Source organism: Pocillopora damicornis, chromosome 1, assembly GCF_964200805.1.
Source record: "Pocillopora damicornis chromosome 1, jaPocDami1.2, whole genome shotgun sequence".
Taxonomy (NCBI): domain Eukaryota; kingdom Metazoa; phylum Cnidaria; class Anthozoa; order Scleractinia; family Pocilloporidae; genus Pocillopora; species Pocillopora damicornis.
Window position 1 is genome coordinate 11975834 of NC_142670.1, and position 21872 is coordinate 11997705.

General features: G+C 39.2%; 1 protein-coding gene across 8 annotated transcripts; it reads right to left on the bottom strand.

The window, feature by feature from the left end:
- Positions 1 to 864: 864 nt before the first annotated feature.
- On the bottom strand, positions 865 to 21869 carry LOC149052003 (uncharacterized). Of its 8 annotated transcripts, none has more exons than XM_089209630.1 (15): positions 21788 to 21869; positions 21576 to 21713; positions 20999 to 21080; positions 20197 to 20852; positions 19783 to 19860; positions 19055 to 19145; positions 18008 to 18263; positions 17311 to 17604; positions 12789 to 12857; positions 12579 to 12644; positions 11261 to 11422; positions 10916 to 10993; positions 10118 to 10185; positions 3281 to 9744; positions 865 to 2962 (listed from the first exon to the last, which is right to left on the bottom strand). In XM_089209630.1, the coding sequence occupies exons 9-15, from the start codon at positions 12853 to 12855 to the stop codon at positions 2959 to 2961; spliced, it is 6909 nt and encodes a 2302-aa protein (XP_089065756.1). In that variant the 5' UTR covers positions 12856 to 12857; positions 17311 to 17604; positions 18008 to 18263; positions 19055 to 19145; positions 19783 to 19860; positions 20197 to 20852; positions 20999 to 21080; positions 21576 to 21713; positions 21788 to 21869; the 3' UTR covers positions 865 to 2958. The 8 variants fall into 8 exon arrangements, with proteins under 8 accessions (XP_089065756.1, XP_089065650.1, XP_089065914.1 ...); XM_089209524.1 differs by having other exon boundaries at positions 18353 to 19145; XM_089209788.1 differs by having other exon boundaries at positions 18008 to 19145; positions 20197 to 20273.
- Between the last annotated feature and the right edge of the window lie 3 nt (positions 21870 to 21872).

Genomic DNA, 21872 nt, shown 5'->3' on the forward strand with positions numbered 1-21872 from the left:
CTTTTTTTGAGTTAAGCATCGTTAAAAAATTATTTCCTTGGCTTTTAATAAAGTCCTCTTATTAGTCATGTTCAATGGATCACACCGAAATGATGATAGGATGATGTTACCTCACGCCTCGTGTTCCTCATTCCAGTCATGTACAATGAATTCCAGCCTAAATGCCTCGAATGAGGCGTTATTCAGATATCGCAGTACCCAAATTTCTCTTTTAAATATTTCTTCTTCGTACCCAAAAGTAAACGTTATAATTATCTCATTGCTCTTCTTTTATAAAAAATATATGGTGGAGGTTCCGCGTTCTGCTGATCCATAGTTTAGTAACACCCAAGAATATGGAAAAATCTTCACTAAGTTCTGGAGACCAACCCCTTAAGATTGAAATAGTGCATATGTTTGATTTGAGCGGTCAGACTTGATACCTGATTAATTCGGTTAATAAAGCATCGTCCGTTTCAAATTGTTGCGAACTAAAACGAGACATTTTTTTTTGGAATAGCACATTTTACATCCTTTTCATTGTTATATAGTTTGGTTGCACTCCGAATAGCCCGTGTAAAAAAAGTTTTCGAAGGACATTCGCGAAGGTCTACCGTATCCTTAAAACTGTTGTCCACTTGTGAAGTTTTGTTCAGCTGGTTGGTAAATTGTGGAGATACTGCATTTTTTTTTAATTTCTCCGTCTGCTTCCTAGGGAAGGTAATAAAAGTCATGGGTAGATGCTAAAGGGCATGTAGTACTCGTCTAACTCGAGATGCAATAAACTTTTTCATTGTTTCAAATGTTATTCTTGAGATAATAATCAATTTATTAGCTCATTTTATCTTCTACAGCCATCCTTCATTTGTTGATGGAAATGCCAGGAACAGGTGAGGCGGTGTAATTCCGATTTTAACATTTATGCACCTTAAAATGAACTGGAGAAAAAAGAGGATAATATCTGATCGATTATCATAATAATTAGTCATAGACTTCTAGACTTCCTCTTGGGATTACATCGGATTGGGTTTAATAAGCGTAAGTTGAAACGTTTTGTTTCGTGTTGTTCCCGTTGTCGTTGTGATTTTCTTAAACTGCTTGGCTAGTCGTCCTAGTCAGGATGGATCCTGAAACAACAAATCCATTTTCGTCTGTTTGTCCCTTTGTTTGTTTGATTGATCGATATCGGTATCTGAACAATTGCCACCTACTCCTCCCCTAACCCAACAACAGTCAACTGATAACAAGTTAGGGTTAATGTTGGGTTAGGGGAGGGGTAGGAGCGCAATTTCTTAGATACTGACATTGACCTTGTTTGAACATGAGACAGATGTACTAAGAAATAGTTAATGATGGGATTTGAAATCTCTTTGTCTCTTTGTATTTCAGGCTTTAGTCGGGAGCCCCGTCAGCCGCGCATGTCTCAAAAGGCTGCCAACCGCTGGTTCCTGGCCGTCACTCTCCTACGCAACCCATCTCTTGTCAAGTTCCGCCGCCAAGGCCGCCATCTCTCGGCGTCTGTTGTGACTCTTAGAAGCGTCAACTTTGACGTTCCAATGTAAAACTTTGAGACTGACTCAGAAGGAAGAACATCGTTCAATCTATATGGTTCACTTTTACCGGCGAAGATCTGCTATAGTTTGGGGTAAAGATCACAAAATGAAGGGAGTTCGCTCATTACTTACTAAAGTATGATATAGTCTGTATGTGGGTGTTGTTTTTGTTGTTGCTTTTTCGTTGATTTTTTTCAAAGATGTGCGTCGCGTGACACCCTAAGAAACGGCTCTCAGTGATCAATACTAGCAGTTATAGTGTCAGAATATATCGAAGTTTATCTCTCATTCAATAAACCTAAACAAAGAAATGGGCAAAAGTTATTAAGCGAATAAGACTTAGGCCCGCTCACTACTTCAAACGACAAGATATGGCTTGTGTAGGTTGATGCAGAAATTTTCTTCCCTTTGTTATTGATTTCCTCTTCCATTCTAACAAAATGCCAAGCGACTTGTTTCATTGTTTGACATTCAAATGTTAGTTTATTGTACTAGTAAGTAAACAATCTAATCGGAGAAACTAAATAAAATCGTTTGGCTCCAACTTTCCAGCTCGTTCTGAGCTTCCTTCAATGCTTTGTCGGCCAGTAACTAAAATTATAAAATAAAACTTCTCGTTTTGCCTTTGGGCGATTAGTTTAAACAATATACTTAAAATGCATCTTTCTACTTGGAAAAAATAACACAATCTATCGCATTCAAAATTAAAGGAGAAATCTCAGAAAGTTAACTAATATCAAGACTAAATCCTGGCCATTACGACCAAAATCTGTCATTTTAAGTCCAGACAAACCAAATTCTGATCGGCAGAAACTAGCTTTAAGTACCAATGACTGGGTACAAATCCTCGAAAAGTTAATCACAATTCCGATCTGACATAAACTAAGATAATCGAACAATCGGACAACTGATTATTTTCCAATTTCCATGGAAATTCTCCGCACACGCACATGGCTGCAACAGCGTTGCATCACTCACGAGAAAAAATCGAATGAGAAAAAGTCTAAAAAAAACTCTGGAAACGTTTTCAAGACGTTTCAACTTCGACGTCAATGCAACTCCCAAATCCGCTTAGTAGGTGAAACAGATAAAAAATAACTTTTTACAGAGCTAGTCATGATAATTTCAAGACATCATGTGAAAAAAAACAAAAAAAACAAAAAAAAAAACAAAAAAAAACAGTAGTTTTAGCAGAACATCACAGATCAATCTCTTAAGAGCAGTTCAGACAAGCAAAAAGTCAACTTTTGAATCAAAGGAAATCCGTTCTCTTGTTCAACTTGACTTTGGCCGTCTTTTGGTTCTTCCTGCTTTGAAAAGAAGACTCTTGAAAAAGATTTCATAAGTAGCTTACTGGTTTCTGGTCCAAATGTCAGCGTTTGCAGGTATCCGAAAACACCCTGGGATTCCAATGCTGCTCACTGCCTTAACTGAAGAATAAAAAAAAGTTTAGTGAGGATGGTTGAGTTTCCATAAAATATTTCCCAGCACATGAAACGATACATTGCACAACAGGAGTGTTTTAAAAGAAATTTGCATTTTTACTCCTATCATGTTTCCTAACAAAGATGTCATCATCGTAAACATGTCCACATGACTGTACTGCATCTCAATTTGCCGGAGTAAAAACTAAATTCGTAACCCAACTGAAAGGAAAATAATACGCAAGTATTACTGCTCGTACATGAGCTATAATTATGATTTAAGGTAACTTTGTATTGAATATAATGTATAAACAGAATATTTACTTGTTTCGGCTTCTAATATCCTTGAAATCCAGGTTGACGTCATCACCAATGAGTACAAATGGTGCCCAGTAAATCACCTCCTTGAACTTTTCAATTTCTCTCATACACTTCATGGCCTGATTGAGAGCTTCACTTGCCTTCTTGCCTTTGGAAAGTGCATCGTAAAAGAAACTCATGAACTCTAGGGTTCCCTCGTCGCCAATCGCCCACAAGGTTACCACAACAGATCTAGCACCGGCAGCCAAAAGTGCACGCGCCATGCCGACCACACCCTCGGCCATGACCTCCCCACGAGCAGTGTGACAGCAGCTAAGTACAACCAGACGTGCTCGCAACCCAGCTTCTATGACATCTTTCATAGTCAGTAGATAGTCTTCCTCTTGCGGCTGAGGGTTTTCTCTTGTGGTGTTCGGTGCCAGGATAACTTCTCCAGTTTCCATTTTACCGTGCGCTGCAATGTGAACTAGCGCCACTGATGATATTCGTTTTAACACTTCGTGTTTTGTTGCCATTTCTCCAGTGAGGGGGGAAACATTTAGGATACGTCCGATCATCTCCACTTCTTTCCTTGCTCCTAGAAGTTGCACCAAAAGTGTTCCCTCATAGATGATGTGTTTGAAACATGGGTCGCCGACAAGCAATGCACCAGTCTTCAAGTGAAAGTCAGCTGGACAATCATGAATTAGTTGCAACGTCGTCAGAGAGGGAAGCACACGAATTCTGAAAGAATCACTTAGATATGATGAGTTGGAGTCCTGCAACGCTGCGTATGGAACAAGGCAAAATGGCCCCTCAGGAACAAATGTTAGTTCGTTGGCTTCGATCAGATCAGCAATAGGAGTAATGACAATGTCATGCAGCTTCTTTAAAGCACTTGATTGGGAGTGCCTCATATCAACTTGGATCACATTATTGGCCACTTCCTCTCCTGTCGGCGAATCACAAGGAGGATTTTCGATTGTAACAGTATCTCTTACACCGATCTCCTTCAGAGCAGTTTTGTTCAGAAGCAGGATGAAACTTTCCAATTCATTCTCAAACTTATAATTGTTGACGTGTACAATTCTCATCTGGATGTTGTCTTCACTGAGGCAAACCCAGAAGTAAACGCATGGTCCATTAATAGCTATGAAAACTGTGCTCACTGTAACCCACTTCAGAAAAATACGGGATGCGCTGGGCGCTAAAGAATCTCCAGGCTGATAATTTGTGGCCATGAGATCTCTCAGAGCTTGAGCACGTCCATTCTCTGCAGCAAGAAGCGCTTTTACAACTTGACCTTGTTTGAGGTTTATACGCCACAAACCTCTGTATGCACTTTGGTGCTGATTACGATAAGAAATCTTCCACTGATCGTTGAGTTGAAGACTGGCCCTGATACCATCATGCAACTGCACACTCGAGTGATAATGGTCAAAGGCCATCACAAGATTTCCTAGGCACTCAAAACTGCTTCCAAGAGAACAGAGTGAGCACGCCTCTCCAGTTTTGTCTCCCACTTCTTTTGATATTACTACGCGACGTTGACAACACTCGATTGCCGTTTTCAAATCTCTTTGACAGAGATGATTCATTCCGAGACGGCAATAACTGATTCCCTCTCCGGTCTTGTCTCCCAGTTCTTTAGCAATTTCTAGATCACGTTGATAGTACTCCTCTGCTGTTTTGAACTGTTTAAGTCCGTTGTAAGCGTTGCCAAGATGGCCATAACTTCTTCCCTCTCCGGCCTTGTCTCCCACTTCTTTAGCAATTTCTAGATCACGTTGATGGTACTCGATTGCTATTTTGAACTTTCTTAGACGGTCATAAGCTATGCCGAGATTGCCATAACTTGTTCCCTCTCTGGCCTTGTCTCCCACTTCTTTAGCAATTTCTAAATCACGTTGATGGTACTCGATGGCTGTTTTGAACTCTCCTAGACGGTGATAAGCAACGCCGAGACTGCCAAAACTTCTTCCCTCTCCAGCCTTGTCACCCACGTCTTTAGCAATTTCTAGATGACGTTGGTGGTACTTGATAGCTGTTTTCAACTCTCCTAGACTGTCATAAACGGTGCCGAGATTGCCATAACTTCCTCCCTCTCCGGCCTTGTCTCCCACTTCTTTAGCAATTTCTAAATGACGTTGGTGGTACTTGATGGCTGTTTTGAACTCTCCTAGTCTGTAATAAGCAACACCGAGATTGCAATAGCTTTTTCCTTCTCCGGCTATGTCTCCCACTTCTTTAACAATTTCTAGATGACGTTGTTGGTACTTGATGGCTGTTTTGAACTCTCCTAGACTAACATAAACGTTGCCAAGATTGCAATAACTTCTTCCCTCTCCGGCCTTGTCTCCCACCTCTTTAGCAATTTCTAGATCAAGTTGGTGGTACTTGATGGCTGTTTTGAACTCTCCTAGATGTCGATAAGCGTTGCCGATATTCCCATAGCTTTTTCCCTCTACGGCCTTGTCTCCTACTTCTTTAGCAATTTCTAGACCACGTTGATGGTACTTGATGGCTGTTTTCAATTGTCCTAGACTTTTATAAGCGTTGCCGAGGTTGCAATAACATTTTCCCTCTCCGGCCATGTCTCCCACTTCTTTAGCAATTTCTAGATGACGTTGGTGGTACTTGATGGCTCTTTTGAACTCTCCTAGACTGTGATAAGCGTTGCCAAGATTGCAGTAACTGCTTCCCTCTCCGGCCTTGTCTCCCACTTCTTTAGCAATTTCTAGATGACGCTGGTGGTACTTGATAGCTGTTTTGAACTCTCCTAGACTGTCATAAGCAAGGCCGAGATTGCAATAACTTCTTCCCTCTCCGGCCTTGTCTCCCACGTCTTTAACAATTTCTAGATGACGTTGGTGGTACTTGATGGCTGTTTTCAACTCACCTAGACTGTTATAAGCAATGCCGAGATTGCAATAACTGTTTCCCTCTCCGGCCTTGTCTCCCACTTCTTTGGCAATTTCTAGATGACGTTGGTGGTACTTGATGGCTGTTTTGAACTCTCCGAGATCTCGATAAGCATTGCCAAGATTGCCATAACTGTTTCCCTCTGTGGCCTTGTCTCCTACTTCTTTAGCAATTTCTAGACCACGTTGATGGTACTTGATGGCTGTTTTCAACTGTCCTAGATAGTTATAAGCAATGCCGAGATTGCAATAACTTCTTCCCTCTCCGGCCTTGTCTCCCACTTCTTTCGCAATTTCTAGATGACGTTGGTGGTACTTGATGGCTGTTTTGAACTCTCCTAGATGTCGATAAGCGTTGCCGAGATTGTCATAACTGTTTCCCTCAACGGCCTTGTTTCCTACTTCTTTAGCAATTTCTAGACCACGTTGATGGTACTTGATGGCTGTTTTGAACTCTCCTAGACTGTCATAAGCAACGCCTAGATTGAAATAACCGATTCCCTCTCCGGCCTTGTCTCCCACGTCTTTAGTAATTTCTAAATGACGTTGGTGGTACTTGATGGCTGTTTTGAACTCTCCTAGATGTCGATAAGCGTTGCCGAGATTGCCACAACTGTTACCCTCTCTGGCCTTGTCTCCCACTTCTTTAGCAATTTGTAGACCACGTTGATGGTACTTGATGGCTGTTTTGAACTCTCCTAGATTGTAATAGGTAATGCCAAGATTGAAATAACTTCTTGCCTCTCCGGCCTCGTCTCCCACTTCTTTAGCAATTTCTAGATGACGTTGGTGGTACGTGATAGATGTTTTGAAGTCTTCTAGACTTTGATAAGCGTTGCCGAGATTGCTATAACTGATTCTTTCTCTGGTCTTGTCTCCCACGTCTTTAGTAATTTCTAAATGACGTTGGTGGTACTTGATGGCTGTTTTGAACTCTCCTAGACGACGATAAGCATTGCCGAGACGGCAATAACTGTTTCCCTCTCCGGCCTTGTCTCCCACTTCTTTAGCAATTTCTAGATCACGTTGGTGGTACGTGATAGATGTTTTTAAGTCTTCTAGACCTTGATAAGCATTGCCGAGATTGCTATAACTAATTCTTTCTCCAACCTTGTCTCCCACTTCTTTAGCAATTTCTAGAAGACGTTGGTGGTACTTGATGGCTGTTTTGAACTCTCCTAAATTGTAATAAGTAACGCCAAGATTGAAATAACTTCTTCTCTCTCTGGCCTTATCTCCCACCTCTTTAGCAATTTTTAGATGACGTTGGTGGTACTTGATGGCTGTTTTGAACTCTCCTAGACAACGATAAGCGTTGCCAAGACGGCAATAACTATTTCCCTCTCCAGCCTTGTCTCCAACGTCTTTAGCAATTTCTAGATCACGTTGGTGGTACGTGATAGCTGTTTTGAAGTCTTCTAGACCTTCATAAGCGTTGCCGAGATTGCTATAACTGATTCTTTCTCCGGCCTTGTCTCCCACTTCTTTAGCAATTTCTAGATGACGTTGGTGGTACTTGATGGCTGTTTTGAACTCTCCTAGATTGGAATAAGTAATGCCAAGATTGAAATAACTTCTTCCCTCTGTTGCCTCGTCTCCCACTTCTTTAGCAATTTCTAGATGACGTTGGTGGTACTTGATGGCTGTTTTGAACTCTCCTAGACGACGATAAGCGTTGCCGAGACGGCAATAACTGTTTCCCTCTCCTGCCTTGTCTCCCACTTCTTTAGCAATCTCTAGATGACGTTGATGGTACTTGATGGCTGTTGTGAAGTCTCCTAGACTGTCATAAGCGTTGCCGAGATTGCCATAACTTCCTCCCTCTCCGGCCTTGTCTCCCACTTCTTTAGCAATTTCTAGATGACGTTGGTGGTACTTGATGGCTGTTTTGAACTCTCCTAGATGTCGATAAGCGTTGCCGAGATTGCTATAGCTGATTCTTTCTCCGGCCTTGTCTCCCACCTCTTTAGCAATTTCTAGATCACGTTGATAATACGTGATAGCTGTTTTGAAGTCTTCTAGACCTTGATAAGCGTTGCCGAGATTGCTATAACTGATTCTTTTTCCGGCCTTGTCTCCCACTTCTTTAGCAATTTCTAGATGACGTTGATGGTACTTGATGGCTGTTTTGAAGTCTCCTAGACTGTCATAAGCAATGCCGAGATTGCAATAACTTCTTCCCTGTCCGGCCTTGTCTCCTACTTCTTTAGCAATTTCTAGAGAACGTTGGTGGTACTTGATAGCTGTTTTGAACTCTCCCAAACTGTCATAAGCAATGCCGAGATTGCAATAATTTCTTCCCTCTCCGGCCTTGTCTCCCACTTCTTTAGCAATTTCTAGACCACGTTGATGGTACTTGATGGCTGTTTTGAAGTCTCCTAGACTGTCATAAGCATTGCCGAGATTGCCATAACTTCCTCCCTCTCCGGCCTTGTCTCCCACTTCTTTAGCAATTTCTAGATGACATTGGTGGTACTTGATGGCTGTTTTGAACTCTCCTAGATGTCGATAAGCGTTGCCGAGATTGCCACAACTGTTTCCTTCTCCGGCCTTGTCTCCCACTTCTTTAGCAATTTGTAGACCACGTTGATGGTACTTGATGGCTGTTTTGAACTCTCCTAGATTGTAATAAGTAATGCCAAGATTGAAATAACTTCTTCCCTCTCTGGCCTTGTCTCCCACTTCTTTAGCAATTTCTAGATGACGTTGGTGGTACTTGATGGCTGTTTTGAACTCTCCTAGTCTGTCATAAGCAACGCCGAGATTGCCATAACTGTCTCCCTCTCCGGCCTTGTCTCCTACCTCTTTAGCAAATTCTAGACCATGTTGATGGTATTTGATGGCTGTTTTGAACTCTCCTAGATTGTAATGAGTAATGCCAAGATTGAAATAACTTCTTCCCTCTCTGGCCTTGTCTCCCGCATCTTGAGCAATTTCTAGGTGACGTTGGTGGTACTTGATGGCTGTTTTGAACTCTCCTAGACTGTCATAAGCAACGCCGAGACTGCAATAACTTCTTCCCTCTCCGGCCTTGTCTCCTACCTCTTTAGCAATTTCTAGATGACGTTGGTGGTACTTGATGGCTGTTTTGAACTCTCCTAGACTGTCATAAGCGTTGCCGAGATCATTATAACTTCTTCCCTCTCCAGCCTTGTCTCCCACTTCTTTAGCAATTTCTAGATGACGTTGGTGGTACTTGATGGCTGTTTTGAACTCTCCTAGACGACGATAAGCGTTGCCGAGACGGCAATAACTGTTTCCCTCTCCGGCCTTGTCTCCCACTTCTTTAGCAATTTCTAGATCACGTTGGTGGTACGTGATAGATGTTTTGAAGTCTTCTAGACCTTGATAAGCATTGCCGAGATTGCTATAACTGATTCTTTCTCCGGCCTTGTCTCCCATTTCTTTAGCAATTTCTAGATGATGTTGATGGTAGGTGATGGCTGTTTTGAACTGTCCCAGGCCTTGATAAGTGTTGCCGAGATTGCAATAACTGCCTGCTGTGACTTTTAGTTCAGCATTAGTTTTCCTTAGTAATTGAAGCAGACTTTTGTTGTTGTTTTCAATCTTAAAATGTGTCAAGGGTAGATAAATCATGAGCGGATTTGTGTGTGGGTTTCTTGTAGAGATTTGGTTTCAAGTTGTTCGAGAATGCTCTATTAGTTTAGATTCGGTCGTAATGGTGATGCTCAGAAAAATGAGGAGCATTCGGCACAAACTCTAGGAATTAGTTAACATAGCCTTTTCTTTAAGTTGAGTTTCGTAAAATAATCGAAAGAACTCTTTAAGAATAGTTTAGCTTTTTAAACTGCTCAGTGCAGTATAAGAGAATATCACTTGCATTATGTGTAAAAGAATCTGTCTGGAACGTATTGAATTGCTTTGAAATGTTACTCGCATTGCATCTCATATCACGTTTGAAACATTCGTTAAAGGATACGGCCAATCCCATATGCAACCAACCCCTCGCTTCTTTATACCAGCAAAGTTCGACACAAGCTCTGGCTCCTGAAAAGGAGAGAACGATTGGTGGTGCGAGGTAATTAATTACTGTTAACGTATAAAAGTATTGATTAAATGGACTTAATTTGTCATTTAGCTGAAACAAAAATTTAATAAGGAAATCTGAACTCGTGGAAAAACTGAAAAGGAACCATAAGAAGCTAGCGCAAAGCGGCTACCAATTAAGCTTCAATATGATGATGATAACAATGAATTTAAATAACGTATTCTTTATTTGAATGTACTCTTATGCGCTTTTCAACACTTTTCGAGGAAATTTTCAGGCAGACTGCATTGAGCAGTTTACAATTTTTGAAAGGCAATTTTTCAGGTGCCTCCTGGCCGGGTTTAGTAATGTCCCCTGCTAAGAGTGATCGGGAAGATGCAGGAAACGGGGCTTACGGTTTTTCGTCCATATCTGGAATAAGAACTTCCAACCATTTGCAGATGTCATAGCTTAGGTGGCAACACATTCTCCTCATACATTTTAAGACTCTGAGTGTTGGCCCAGTCTAGGGCTTGAACCCTTCACCTCCGGCGCTTTAAAATACGAACTAACCAGGCGGCGGTATTTGAGAGCTTATCGAAATTTTGTTATGCTTTTCATCACATAACAGACATTAACACACCAGATACAATTCACACTTGGGGTGCAGTCACGTGCCACAACCAAACACAAACCCCTTCTGACGAAATCAGAGAAAAGAGTGTTAAACGATTATGATTGAAAACCCACCTTTCTCAATAGCTTTGATTAAAGTGGGTTCCAATTGAACAGCGATTGTTGCATCATCCAGACATTCCACGTAGTTTGCTGCGAAATTCAAGAAATAAGGTTTAAAAAGGTGGTCATCACATGCAATTGCACCAAGGACGCCTAAAAAATTACAATTGCATAAGTTGCAGTCCATTTACGAGGTCATTTCTCTGCTTAATTTTGATCTGCTAAGGGTGATATCTCTAGTCTATGCTTATTTTCTGCAGTTGCTCTAATGTTTTCCTTTTCTTGATGCAGATGGTGTATTCCGTTATCTTGTAACGCTGCATGAGAGGTTTATATATTTAGAAATAAAATTTTTACCCAAACGGAAATGAGCTGCTGCCCTGTTGCTGTAAAGCTTGGCGTTCAGTCGATTATCTTTGCAGTTGACTTGAAGTCCTTCCGTGTAAGAGCTTATCGCGTTATTTGTTTCTCCTTGTCTGTACTCTTTGTTACCTTTCTCCAGACATACTTCCGCTATCCCTGAAAACAAACCGTTTTAGTGTTAATGAGTTATACGACCCTCCACGGATGATTCCAACTTTATACTTTCAAACGAAATTTAAGCTAAAGGAGCTTAGAGCTATGAAAAAAAAAAATTAGAAAAGTTTAATATTTGTACGTTTTGTTTAAGTAAAATGTGCGAGCTGTTGGGAGTCTGGGCTGTTGCTTGGCTATTACCAGTTCAAGTTTCTCGGTTTCCATTTAGGTCGAGAGGCTTTCCAAACCCCTTTTACACCTGACTTACTTCTTCCAAAACATCACAAGTTTCTCTGGGAGATCCTATTTGAAATCATCTTTGTTTATAATCGCCCCTCTGGAGAATTGATATGTGCATTTTGTTTGTTTTAAAATATACAAGCTTTTGGGAGTTTTAGCTGCAGCTTGGCTCTAACCAGATAAAGTCTGCTCGGTTCACATTTAGGTCGAGAGACTCTCCAAAAACCCTTTTACACCTTGGTTACGTTTTCCAAAAGATCAAGTCAGAATATGAAACCGCATGAGTTACTGAGGAGAAATGCATAAAGCAAAGCAAAGCCAGGACCGAAAACGTCGTGCTGAGAGTGACAAGGGTTCGTAGTTGCCCATCCTTCAGAGAAGTGCGTCTTTTTTTTTTTAATTACCACTTGGTTTTTCCAATACATGTAATTGTCTATCGAGGAGGCTAACTGGAAAAAATTTGATCGGGAAAGTACCATTTCAAGTGCAAAAGGAAAATACTTTTACCGCGCAAATATCGTTCATTTTAGGTGCAAATCGTAGGTACATCGATAATCTCCAAAACATTGTACGTTGATTTACAAGTAAGCTCTTCCAGAACTCAAAATTCAATTTTTGCCCATTCTTCTTTAAGTTAGGGCTCTTCAAAGCAAAGTCGCGTCCAAATTTGCCGCTTTATTGCCTATAAAAAAAATTTATGATGTCTACGCTTTCTGCTCCATCGGAATGAGCAATATATTGTTCCTTCCTTCGTTTTTTTTTTTTTCTATTTTCTTGTAAAAAAGTTTGAAATTTAAAGAAACAATCTTCTGCTTCTTCAAAAACTTATCCGCAGAACATTCGCAAATTTTGATGTATATGTGACAAAAACTTCACTGGGGCGTCTTTCAAAAAATCTTGTTTCACCTGGTGTTCTTACCTCCTAAAGGGTCATTGTGTACATCCAATTTAGCGTCACTTGACGTAACTTGACTTTCCTCTGTTGCTGAAATTACAGAGAAGATATTTCAACTTTGTTCGTGATCACAACTATGTGCAATTACAATTGTGCATCATAATTAAGATATACTTAATTAACAAAAAGCACAAAATCACCATAACTAAGTCTTTCCCTGTTGCTTTTTCTCACCTGTGGCTGGAAACTCATTTTTCACCTCCACTTCTTCTCCCGTTGTTGGGAGGTTGCTTTCTGCCATAGCTAGAAATAAAATAGAATCGATTTTACCGCGCTACATGTTTAAAAATGAATAGAGGAGACTCAGGTGAAAGTAACCTAAAGAAAACTTTATATACTTTATCATGCAGGAAGAATGAGAATCTCAAAGCTTCCTCCGTCACGCTATTGACACGCTATCACTACGCTATCCGTCACGCTATCGCTATTCCACGCTATCCCGTTGTTGGGAGGTTGCTTTCTGCCATAGCTAGAAATAAAATAGAATCGATTTTACCGCGCTACATGGTTAAAAATGAGTAGAGGAGACTCAGGTGAAAGTAACCCAAAGAAAACGTCATATACTTTATCATACAGGAAGAATGAGCTTCCTCCGTCACGCTATTGTGATTGCGTGACAGCTCCAGTCAAGTTCCGCTGTTTAGTCATGTTCGTTTTTGATTTGTTTGTTTGGTTGTTTGTTTGCCGTTCAAGGCTGTCCCTTATCAAAATACTTAGGGTTATTCAAACCAGAAGCACCTTCGAGGGTTTGCGTAATCGTCACGAATTGTACCAGCACCCTGAGAGCCCATTGCATAAAGAATCACGTTATGGACTCGTGAAAGCGTGTAAGTTCTGCTCTTCTTCAAAGCGCAAGTAAAATTTCTCTCAAAGCTATCGAAAATTGCTGGACTAGAAATTATTTGTGAACGAATTGCTGATCAAAAAAGAATCTTTTGCAATATTATAGTGAATGGGAAATTTAGGAAATCTCCAGGAAGCTGCTGAGGTGTTCTTGCCCTACAGAACAGGATTCTGCTCCAATATCAGCATTTACTGAGCCCACAGTTTCATCTTCCAGCGCACGATGTAAACACGAAAACATTGTGCTTATTTAGTCTGTCATCGTGCGCCGCACGATGACAGACTAAATGATGACGGAAAAGGTACATCTAATAAAACCGAACTCTGAGAGATAACCAGTTTGAAATAATACTATTAACCACCTTGTAGATACGTAATTCGAACATTTGAAGACAAAAATTTATTCACCGTCGACGATTACCGGGTCAAGTTTCGCGAGGAGGTGGTTGATGTTCCAAGGCATTTAAAATAACCAGAATAATTAATCGTGTCGTTGACGAGGTTTCGTTTTCATAAGTTATCAAGAAATCGTAGTCATCGTGGTTCTGGGGTTAAAATTTTTCACTTTTGTTGACACGTTTTCCCAATTCCTCTGCTATTTATACGTTAAGGTGGGACCCGTGAGTGAACAGGAAAGCTGTGCTCTGATCGGCTACCCAACGGTGCAAAATTTGTTTTCTTTCGATTCCCACTTTGATTCCTGACAGAAGGAAAAAAATGTAGTGAGAGAAATTGGCCGATGTACAGCCTTCTAAGCTCACACTTGTTCAGTAATGCACACGCATATATGGGGTACTAGATAAGCGCGTCGATACGAATTTTACCATCGAGTGTTCATGACATCTTTTACTCCTTCAAAGAGATAATTCAATTCAAACAGATAAATTCGTATCCATAGGCCGCAATGTATCATCCTTTTTAATCAAAAGATATTGGTTGAAAATTTGAATCAAATACAATTTTTTAAAGAGGAGCATTGAATACAGAGATCCGCTACACCGAAACTCAGCTCGCCGGAAAACCTATTCAATTTCGGACATTGTAATACAACAATTTCTCATTACAAGAACTATTTCCCTTAAAAAAGAATTGAATTCAGCTTCAGGTAAAAAAAAAAAATTAAAAAATTAAAAAAAAAACAGCCCACATGAAAAGTATAACTGTCGTGTTGATAAATTCGGTTCTAATAACGACCTTGATACCTTTATATGATGATATAAATGGTACATTTACAGCGTGCGGTGCGTTTTGGACACTGAAAAAATACTGATATTTCACCGACAACCATATAACCGTTATCATTACTATATATGGCGAATGTTACGATATCAAAAAAAACGTAGGGATTGTGTATTTTTTTGCAACCTCGAGCTTTGTTTCAAAGTTCGTTTGATATTGACGAGAGCTATAATTGTATACAGCACGTTATCTAGCTTTGTCACATGCTCATCACTCGCTTCTGCCACATATCAAAATGAAAATATCAAGAATATTTTGCTTTACAACAACTTCGATGAAAAAATGAAGGTAAAATATTCACGAGTTTGAAAGATCTAACCTCATCTAATGCCCAGTTTCGTGATCAAAATTGCTGTTCTTCTTTAAGAAAGTTATTGTGCTTGTTTTTTTGTTTGTTTGTTTTTTTTTAATTCTTTTTATGATTATTACTTGTTTACATGTTTCTCCATGGCGATTAATTAATTCTGTGATTGAAATTCAGCTCTTTTTCTTTTAGTACAAAACACTCGCAATTCGCAAAACCCCTTTTCTTCTCAAAGCAGGACATGTTACACCCTGCCCTAACTGAATCGATAAAGATGAATTCACACCGTGAGTTATTTTGTACCGATGCAGTCTCTCTTCAAGTGATCAACTCGATATATCCCTCGTGATATGATACACATTTGTTTCTGGTCATCTTCCCATTAGCGTTACAGTTCTCTCAAATTTTCGTTTTCCGCTCTAAGCGTGACAACTTCATAAAGTTTCTAAAAATAATAACGGTAAGCTTTTTTCTTGTAAATAACTCCCGCCAATTCTGCACTAAATATTTTTGCAGTCAAGAGCAGTTTCAGTCCAGTGAAATCACCAGAGGGAGATACAAAGCTAAAGAAATCACATCAATACTATGTACTCCTATGTACTCCTATGTTTTCCAATTTTCTCGTCGTTCGATTATAATATGCTACATATTTCTTCATTAGCTTTCCTCACCTCAAGAATGCTTGCAATAAATTTAACTCCCGAAAGTTCTTTGCAAGAAAAATACTTGACTTCTCGTTTTATATTTAAATCGTTTCGCGTCTTGTAAGGAATTGAAGCGAATACCATAAGTACTCTACTTAAAGAAATATCCAAGGAAGATATTCAAAATTTTTTAAATCTATGTACTCCATGCATCTTTGTGTACAGAAACCCTCGGTGTATCTTACAGGAATTTTATGAATAAACTGTCACTGAACCAGTTGTCTTTAAGTTGGAGGAGAAATCTGAGGCCCTAGCTCTCTGTCTCTTTGAGCTCCAGAATTGTCTGCTGAGTTTGGTGCAGTAAGCCAGGTCATAAATAAATGTATAATAGTTCATACAGACAAGTGACACACATGATACTGGAATCAGAAATGCCGCAGCTTCGTAAATCCCTCATGGGAGGATAAATAAGCTACCTCAAGGTCTGGTATGTTTATCGACATGTCAGCATTGATATTTAATCTGTCGTTTAACATGACCTGACGGATAGGGTTTTTTTTCGGTTGTCGGTTACAAATGATTTTTTCCTTTGTCACGAAAGAGCTTAAAATTTCCTCTCAATCATGTATTTTAAGACATGAAACTTTCGACATTGATGATCTAAGCAGTATGCAGGCTAATCCTCTATGTATCCACTGTATGTCATGGCTCAGTAACGAGAAATATATAGCTACGTGAGTGAACTTCAGATCGTAAAATCTGATGGTCTAAGATTTGATCTTGCGTTCGTGACGAGTAAACAAGATTGATATTTCTTTCATTCTTTTGTCTCATGTCTCAAATTATTTCTATTTGTATCTTTAGTCAATACCCGTTTATCTCATTCACTGCATTAGGTCGCTATTAACTTATTCTGTCCTCACCTTAACTCCTGTGAAAATGTGATTTGCCCCACAAGTGTGTAACAAAACGGTGCACTTGGTAACACCAGCAGTATTGAAGCTGAATATGAGCTCATCGGACTCGAAACAGAAAATCGTGTATCATTGTTTATTTCATGATCCGTGATTCCATTTTGTAGCTATGCTGTTTCACTATTTATACGCCATTACATACATTATACGCTATTACATTTTTTAACTTTTTATTTTCATTAATCCGGAGTGTAGCACAATGACATAAGCATTCTACTTTTTTATTTTGTCTTTTTTCATGATGTGATGGTTGTTAAATCATCGCCTGCTTAGGTTGATCGAAGGGCGCTGAAAGGACTGGGGAGAATGAGCATAGTTCCATTGTCTATGAGTCCCTATTAGAAACCGTGACCAGTTAACTATAGGTTTTGCGCTTGCGCCGCGAATCAAAGCGGAAAAAAAACAAAAACAAAAAAACTCGCTCCTGAACTTACAGTACGCACGTGGAACTCGGGTGAGTAAGAGATGTGAGTTATTCACTTATTATATAACCAAAACTAACGAGACCTCGTGTGTTACTTAGGTGTTTTACACCACAAAAGAAACACACATACCGAAAGCATAGATATATGTACAATACATGTAGGATGCTCACTAGTGAGGAAATTTAAGGCATACAGCTGAAGTGTGAATTAAATTTACTGTGAAGTCATGCTCTTGTGCTAATTGTTGGAAAGGTTTGAAACACCCACCTTTCAGAACAGGTGATGATGATAGTGTTTGTGTTGTTGGAGATGACACAGATCTTTCACTCAGTTGTGACAAATCACCTTCAAACTGATCTCTTCCTTGGCTGAGGGACTCCACTGGTTCAGCTTTCTCCTTCTAGTTTGTCTTCTTCTCCTCACTTGGTGGTTCATAGCTGGTCTTATTGCCTGGTTTTGTTCTGACAAGCTCAAACAGAGCGTCTTCATCTATTTGGATTAGGGGAGGGGTAGGTGGGCAGTTTCACAGATACTGACATTGAACCAACATTTGAACAACAACTGAGAGTAAAAGGATAAAATACATTTTTTTGTTTAACCCTTTAACTCCCATGAGTGACCAAGACAGAACTTCTCCTTACAATATCAATACAATATCATGCAGACAAGTGATGAGAATAAATAATCAAGCAGGGGATTATTAGTTGATCCAAGACCAAATTCTCCAAACTAACATTACAAGAATTGTATGACAGACAGTAAGGAGAATTACTATTGACATCTTGGAAGTAAAAGGGTTAATCAAAGCATGCATTTTACAATTTTTTCATGTAAACTGTATCTGCAGATTTTCCAAATAAGCCTTAATTCTAATAATCTTCATTTTCCTAAATGTCTTGCATCTCTCATTAAAATTTGAAAGGATGGAAAACAAACCATAAAGAGCTTGGTCTCTGAAACCTACCTGAGGGATTTCCTTTGAACCAAGTGTCCTAGGATTATCTCTTGCCATAAAACCATGGTAGCCGAATTTTTTCTTTTCCAATGAGGGTGGAACTTCAACCACTTCCTCTGATTTTGACACCTTTTGGTGTTCCTTGGGTTGGAGTTTCCTAACTGAGATCTTTTTTTCCTTTCTTGGAGTAACAGTTTTCTTTGGACTTGGTTTTGAGTCTCCAACTGGAGTTTCTGGAACTGTAGCAGCTTTGCCAGCCAGTTTGCTAAAAAGAAATGTCTTTGGTACTTCCAGAAAAGTTCATGGATAAAATTTGAAGTGAATAAAAGTTACATGTATATCAAACATACTAACAGAAAAGAGTTGTCCTCACAAGGCAAGAGTTGTCCCAAATAGGAATGTTGATGGTGAAAGACACTGCTGCTTTGAAAAATGGAGACAAAGTGGCAGCATCTTCCTGGATTGTCAAAGTTAAAATCACTAAGAATGTACCTAAGGTTTTGTCATCACAGTTACTGTTTAGTGTAAATTCTACATACAGTACTGGTTGTATTTTGAGTGGTTATAGTATTGAAAGTAATGTTTTGTTGCAAGTATTGTTAGCAACGTGCATCTGAGTAAAAACCATCTAATTTCATAGGAGGACAAGTTTACATATACAACTGACATGTGCCACCAGTTTTTCAAGTTTGAGTAAGCTTTTGGATCTTACACAAAGCCAAATTTAGTCATAAAATGTTAATGTTTCATCTTCAAGTACCTTATTCAAGTGCTTAAAGACACATACCATACACATGCAAGGAGAAATTAGATGCTAGTCACTCTTATGGGTCAAAGGGTTAAATGTATCAGCATAAGGGCAGTTTCCCATGACAGATCTAACAATCTCAATGCTTGATGGGAGAGAGGATAGACAAACAAACAGACAAACAACATTAACCTGGACAATTTTTAAGAAGCCAGATGCTTCTCCAGAGCAATATCTTACATTCTAAAATAACACCATGGTTTGGTACCGAAATATCAAATATAATAATAAAGAGCGATGCATGTTACCTCTCATTAACTTGCTGGACCTCTTTGGAAGCTGGCTTTTCTGTTTGTTCAAGAGACTTTTTTAATTTCTAAGACACAACTTCTTCCTCATCTGTAGAAACCACATCAAAATACAATTAAAGCATCATAATATCAAAATTTTATTTAAGGCACAGTGATCTAATGGTAAGTGTGCTCAACCCTGGATCAAGTGGATGGTTTTTTTTCTTTGGCAAGCTAATACATAGGCAAGGTTAAAGGTCAGGTGATGTAAAAAAACCTGACCTCATTTTACCTCAAGCTCACCTGACACTAAATAAATTATTTTCCCTATTCAGCCCTCCCACTCCATCAATAAGGAGAGTCCCCCTAAACTCTTTTGTAGAACTCAGTCATGTAAAAATATATTGTCTTTTCATGCATCATGAAAAATATCCAAAATTCTTTCACATTCACATGAAATTCCTGTTTATAAAGCTGTTAATCCTACAAGTTTGGCTCTTTCAAATAACCTGAAATTCATCAGGGAAACAAAATGGTTTGTCAATCACATTTAATTCATATAATTCTTCATCCATGGGTCACGTTTGAATAAAGAAAAAACTGTTCAGATGGAAATGGAAGGATTATGTCATCTTTAATCAAAATTCATGAAAAAAAATTGAAATAATGATTCCCCTGCAAACAAAAAATATTTACTTCTCGTAAAAAGTATAGGTACCCTCAATAATTAGACATAATTTCTTTACCTGAGTCCAAGCTGATTGGTCAATATTCTACTTTTCATAGCTTTTGAACTCTCCTCCTTCTTTACTGATGTGGCTTTTCTAAAAGAGACATGAATAAAAGAGAACCAGGTTCTGAATACACCCTGACATCAGTATGTATATTCTCCATACTGTTCCCTAAGCATTTTCTGAGGCAATTACAAGGAGAATTTTTTAAAATAAGCAAGAGCTTTTATAGTTAGTGATCATTTCCTTGACTCTTGATTCAGTGGTGATATTAGGGTCCAAAAGTTTAACCCTTTAACTCCTAAGATCTGATTGTTATTTCTCCCCTCTAGCTGCTATACGTCTCCTTCTAAATTAGTCATGAGAACTTGGCACTAGATCAAGATAGCAGCTTCTACTTCATTTGATAAGTTTAAATATTTTCATTACCTGTTTGCTGAATGTGTAGACATCATAAAGAGAGGTTTCATGTTAATCACTTCTGGGAGTTAAAGGATTAACTACAGCTGTATGAAAGGGAACAAAATTCAAGAAAAAAATCACATAACTGATTTTTGGAGGAAGAGGATCTTCATCAGAATCTAACAGAGATGTAAGATTAATTTAGAAATAGGGTCAGGACATCATTGAGATGTTGTATGTATACATGTAAATATGTGAATCTTTTTACACCCTAATTTATTTATTTAGCTTCCCCTAATTATCTCAGGCAGGGAGACCACCACAGATTTAGCCAATTACAGTGGATCCCACATTAACAATGACAAGGCCAGACCCCCCCCCCCCCCCTCAATTCCCAGTAAACAGGCCAGACTACATCACAGTAATCTTGTGAGTGGGTTCTTTAACATCCCCTGCCTAACCAAATTAACTAATTAATAGAAGCAGGAGACGGGACCTACGGTTTATTCATCCTTATCCAAGAAGACTAGAATGTCTCTCCATTCCTTGACATTATAGAAAGGTAGCACATTCTCCTCAGTTATTTTAAGACCTTGAGTGTTGGTCCAGTCTGGGCTTGAACCCTCGACCTCCTGCACAATAGTCCAGTGCTCTAACCAATTGAGCTCACCAGGAGGCTGTTTCTGTAATAATGCAAATTACATTCAGAATTGACAAGGACACTGTACAGCACAGTACACCATTAAAACAAAAACAGAGGTGTAATAGTTTGTGTAGAGTCTCAACATCTGTTCCTTTTGAAACTGTTTGTGTTCATCCTAAACATTACCTGAGTCAATAATGTTTTTTCCTTTCTTCTTCCTCTTCTGATTTTCTTTTGGTTTTTGTTTTCAGGCAACCCTGTTACAACCCTGTTTAGGGAAAAAAAAAAAAGGCAAAACATAGTAACTTATCAGCCTCACTCAGCTACCCTGACATACTCTGACAGACCATTGAAAATTATACCTACAAAGTTAGTTAACACACATTAACACACCATTTCTCACATTCCAGTCCAGAAAGATACCTTGGGTTAGATATATGTAGTGGGATGAAACTCTTAGTTAAAACATGTTGTAAAATTATCTACCATGTGCAAAATTAAAGATTCATGACAAAGGAAATTCTACCATGCATGGCAATAAATACCAATTTTAGCGAAATAAGGTGTCCCCCCCCCCCCCCCCCATCCCCAGGAGAAGATAGATAGGAATGTGAATCGCAGAGTACATAGATACACATGATGATCGATTCAGTCAGACAGGGGCTGTGATATGGGCAGATCTTTTCTCCGTCACCTCTGAAGTCGAATTCCCTGATGACACAAATAAATTTCTCTCTCAAATGCTACATAATCCATTACTTACCTTGCTTTTCGTTCGGCTCTTTCCTACATCATGTTTCGATAATGACTTGGCAGTAGAAACTTTGCCGCGCTTATTTTCTACTTTCGAAGCGCCTTGTTTCGCTGTCTTTCCAGCAGAGCTAAAGAACGATCGAGTATCCTGTAAAAAATATGTAATTACAATTAAAACACCGGTTAAAAGACTGCCGCTGAGAACTAAAAGGACTCACGAACCATTTTAGTATAGTGACACGTTCACATTACTCTCCTACATTTCTCCGCCATCTTTGAAAATCCTCGATACTTCAGTCAGCGGTCA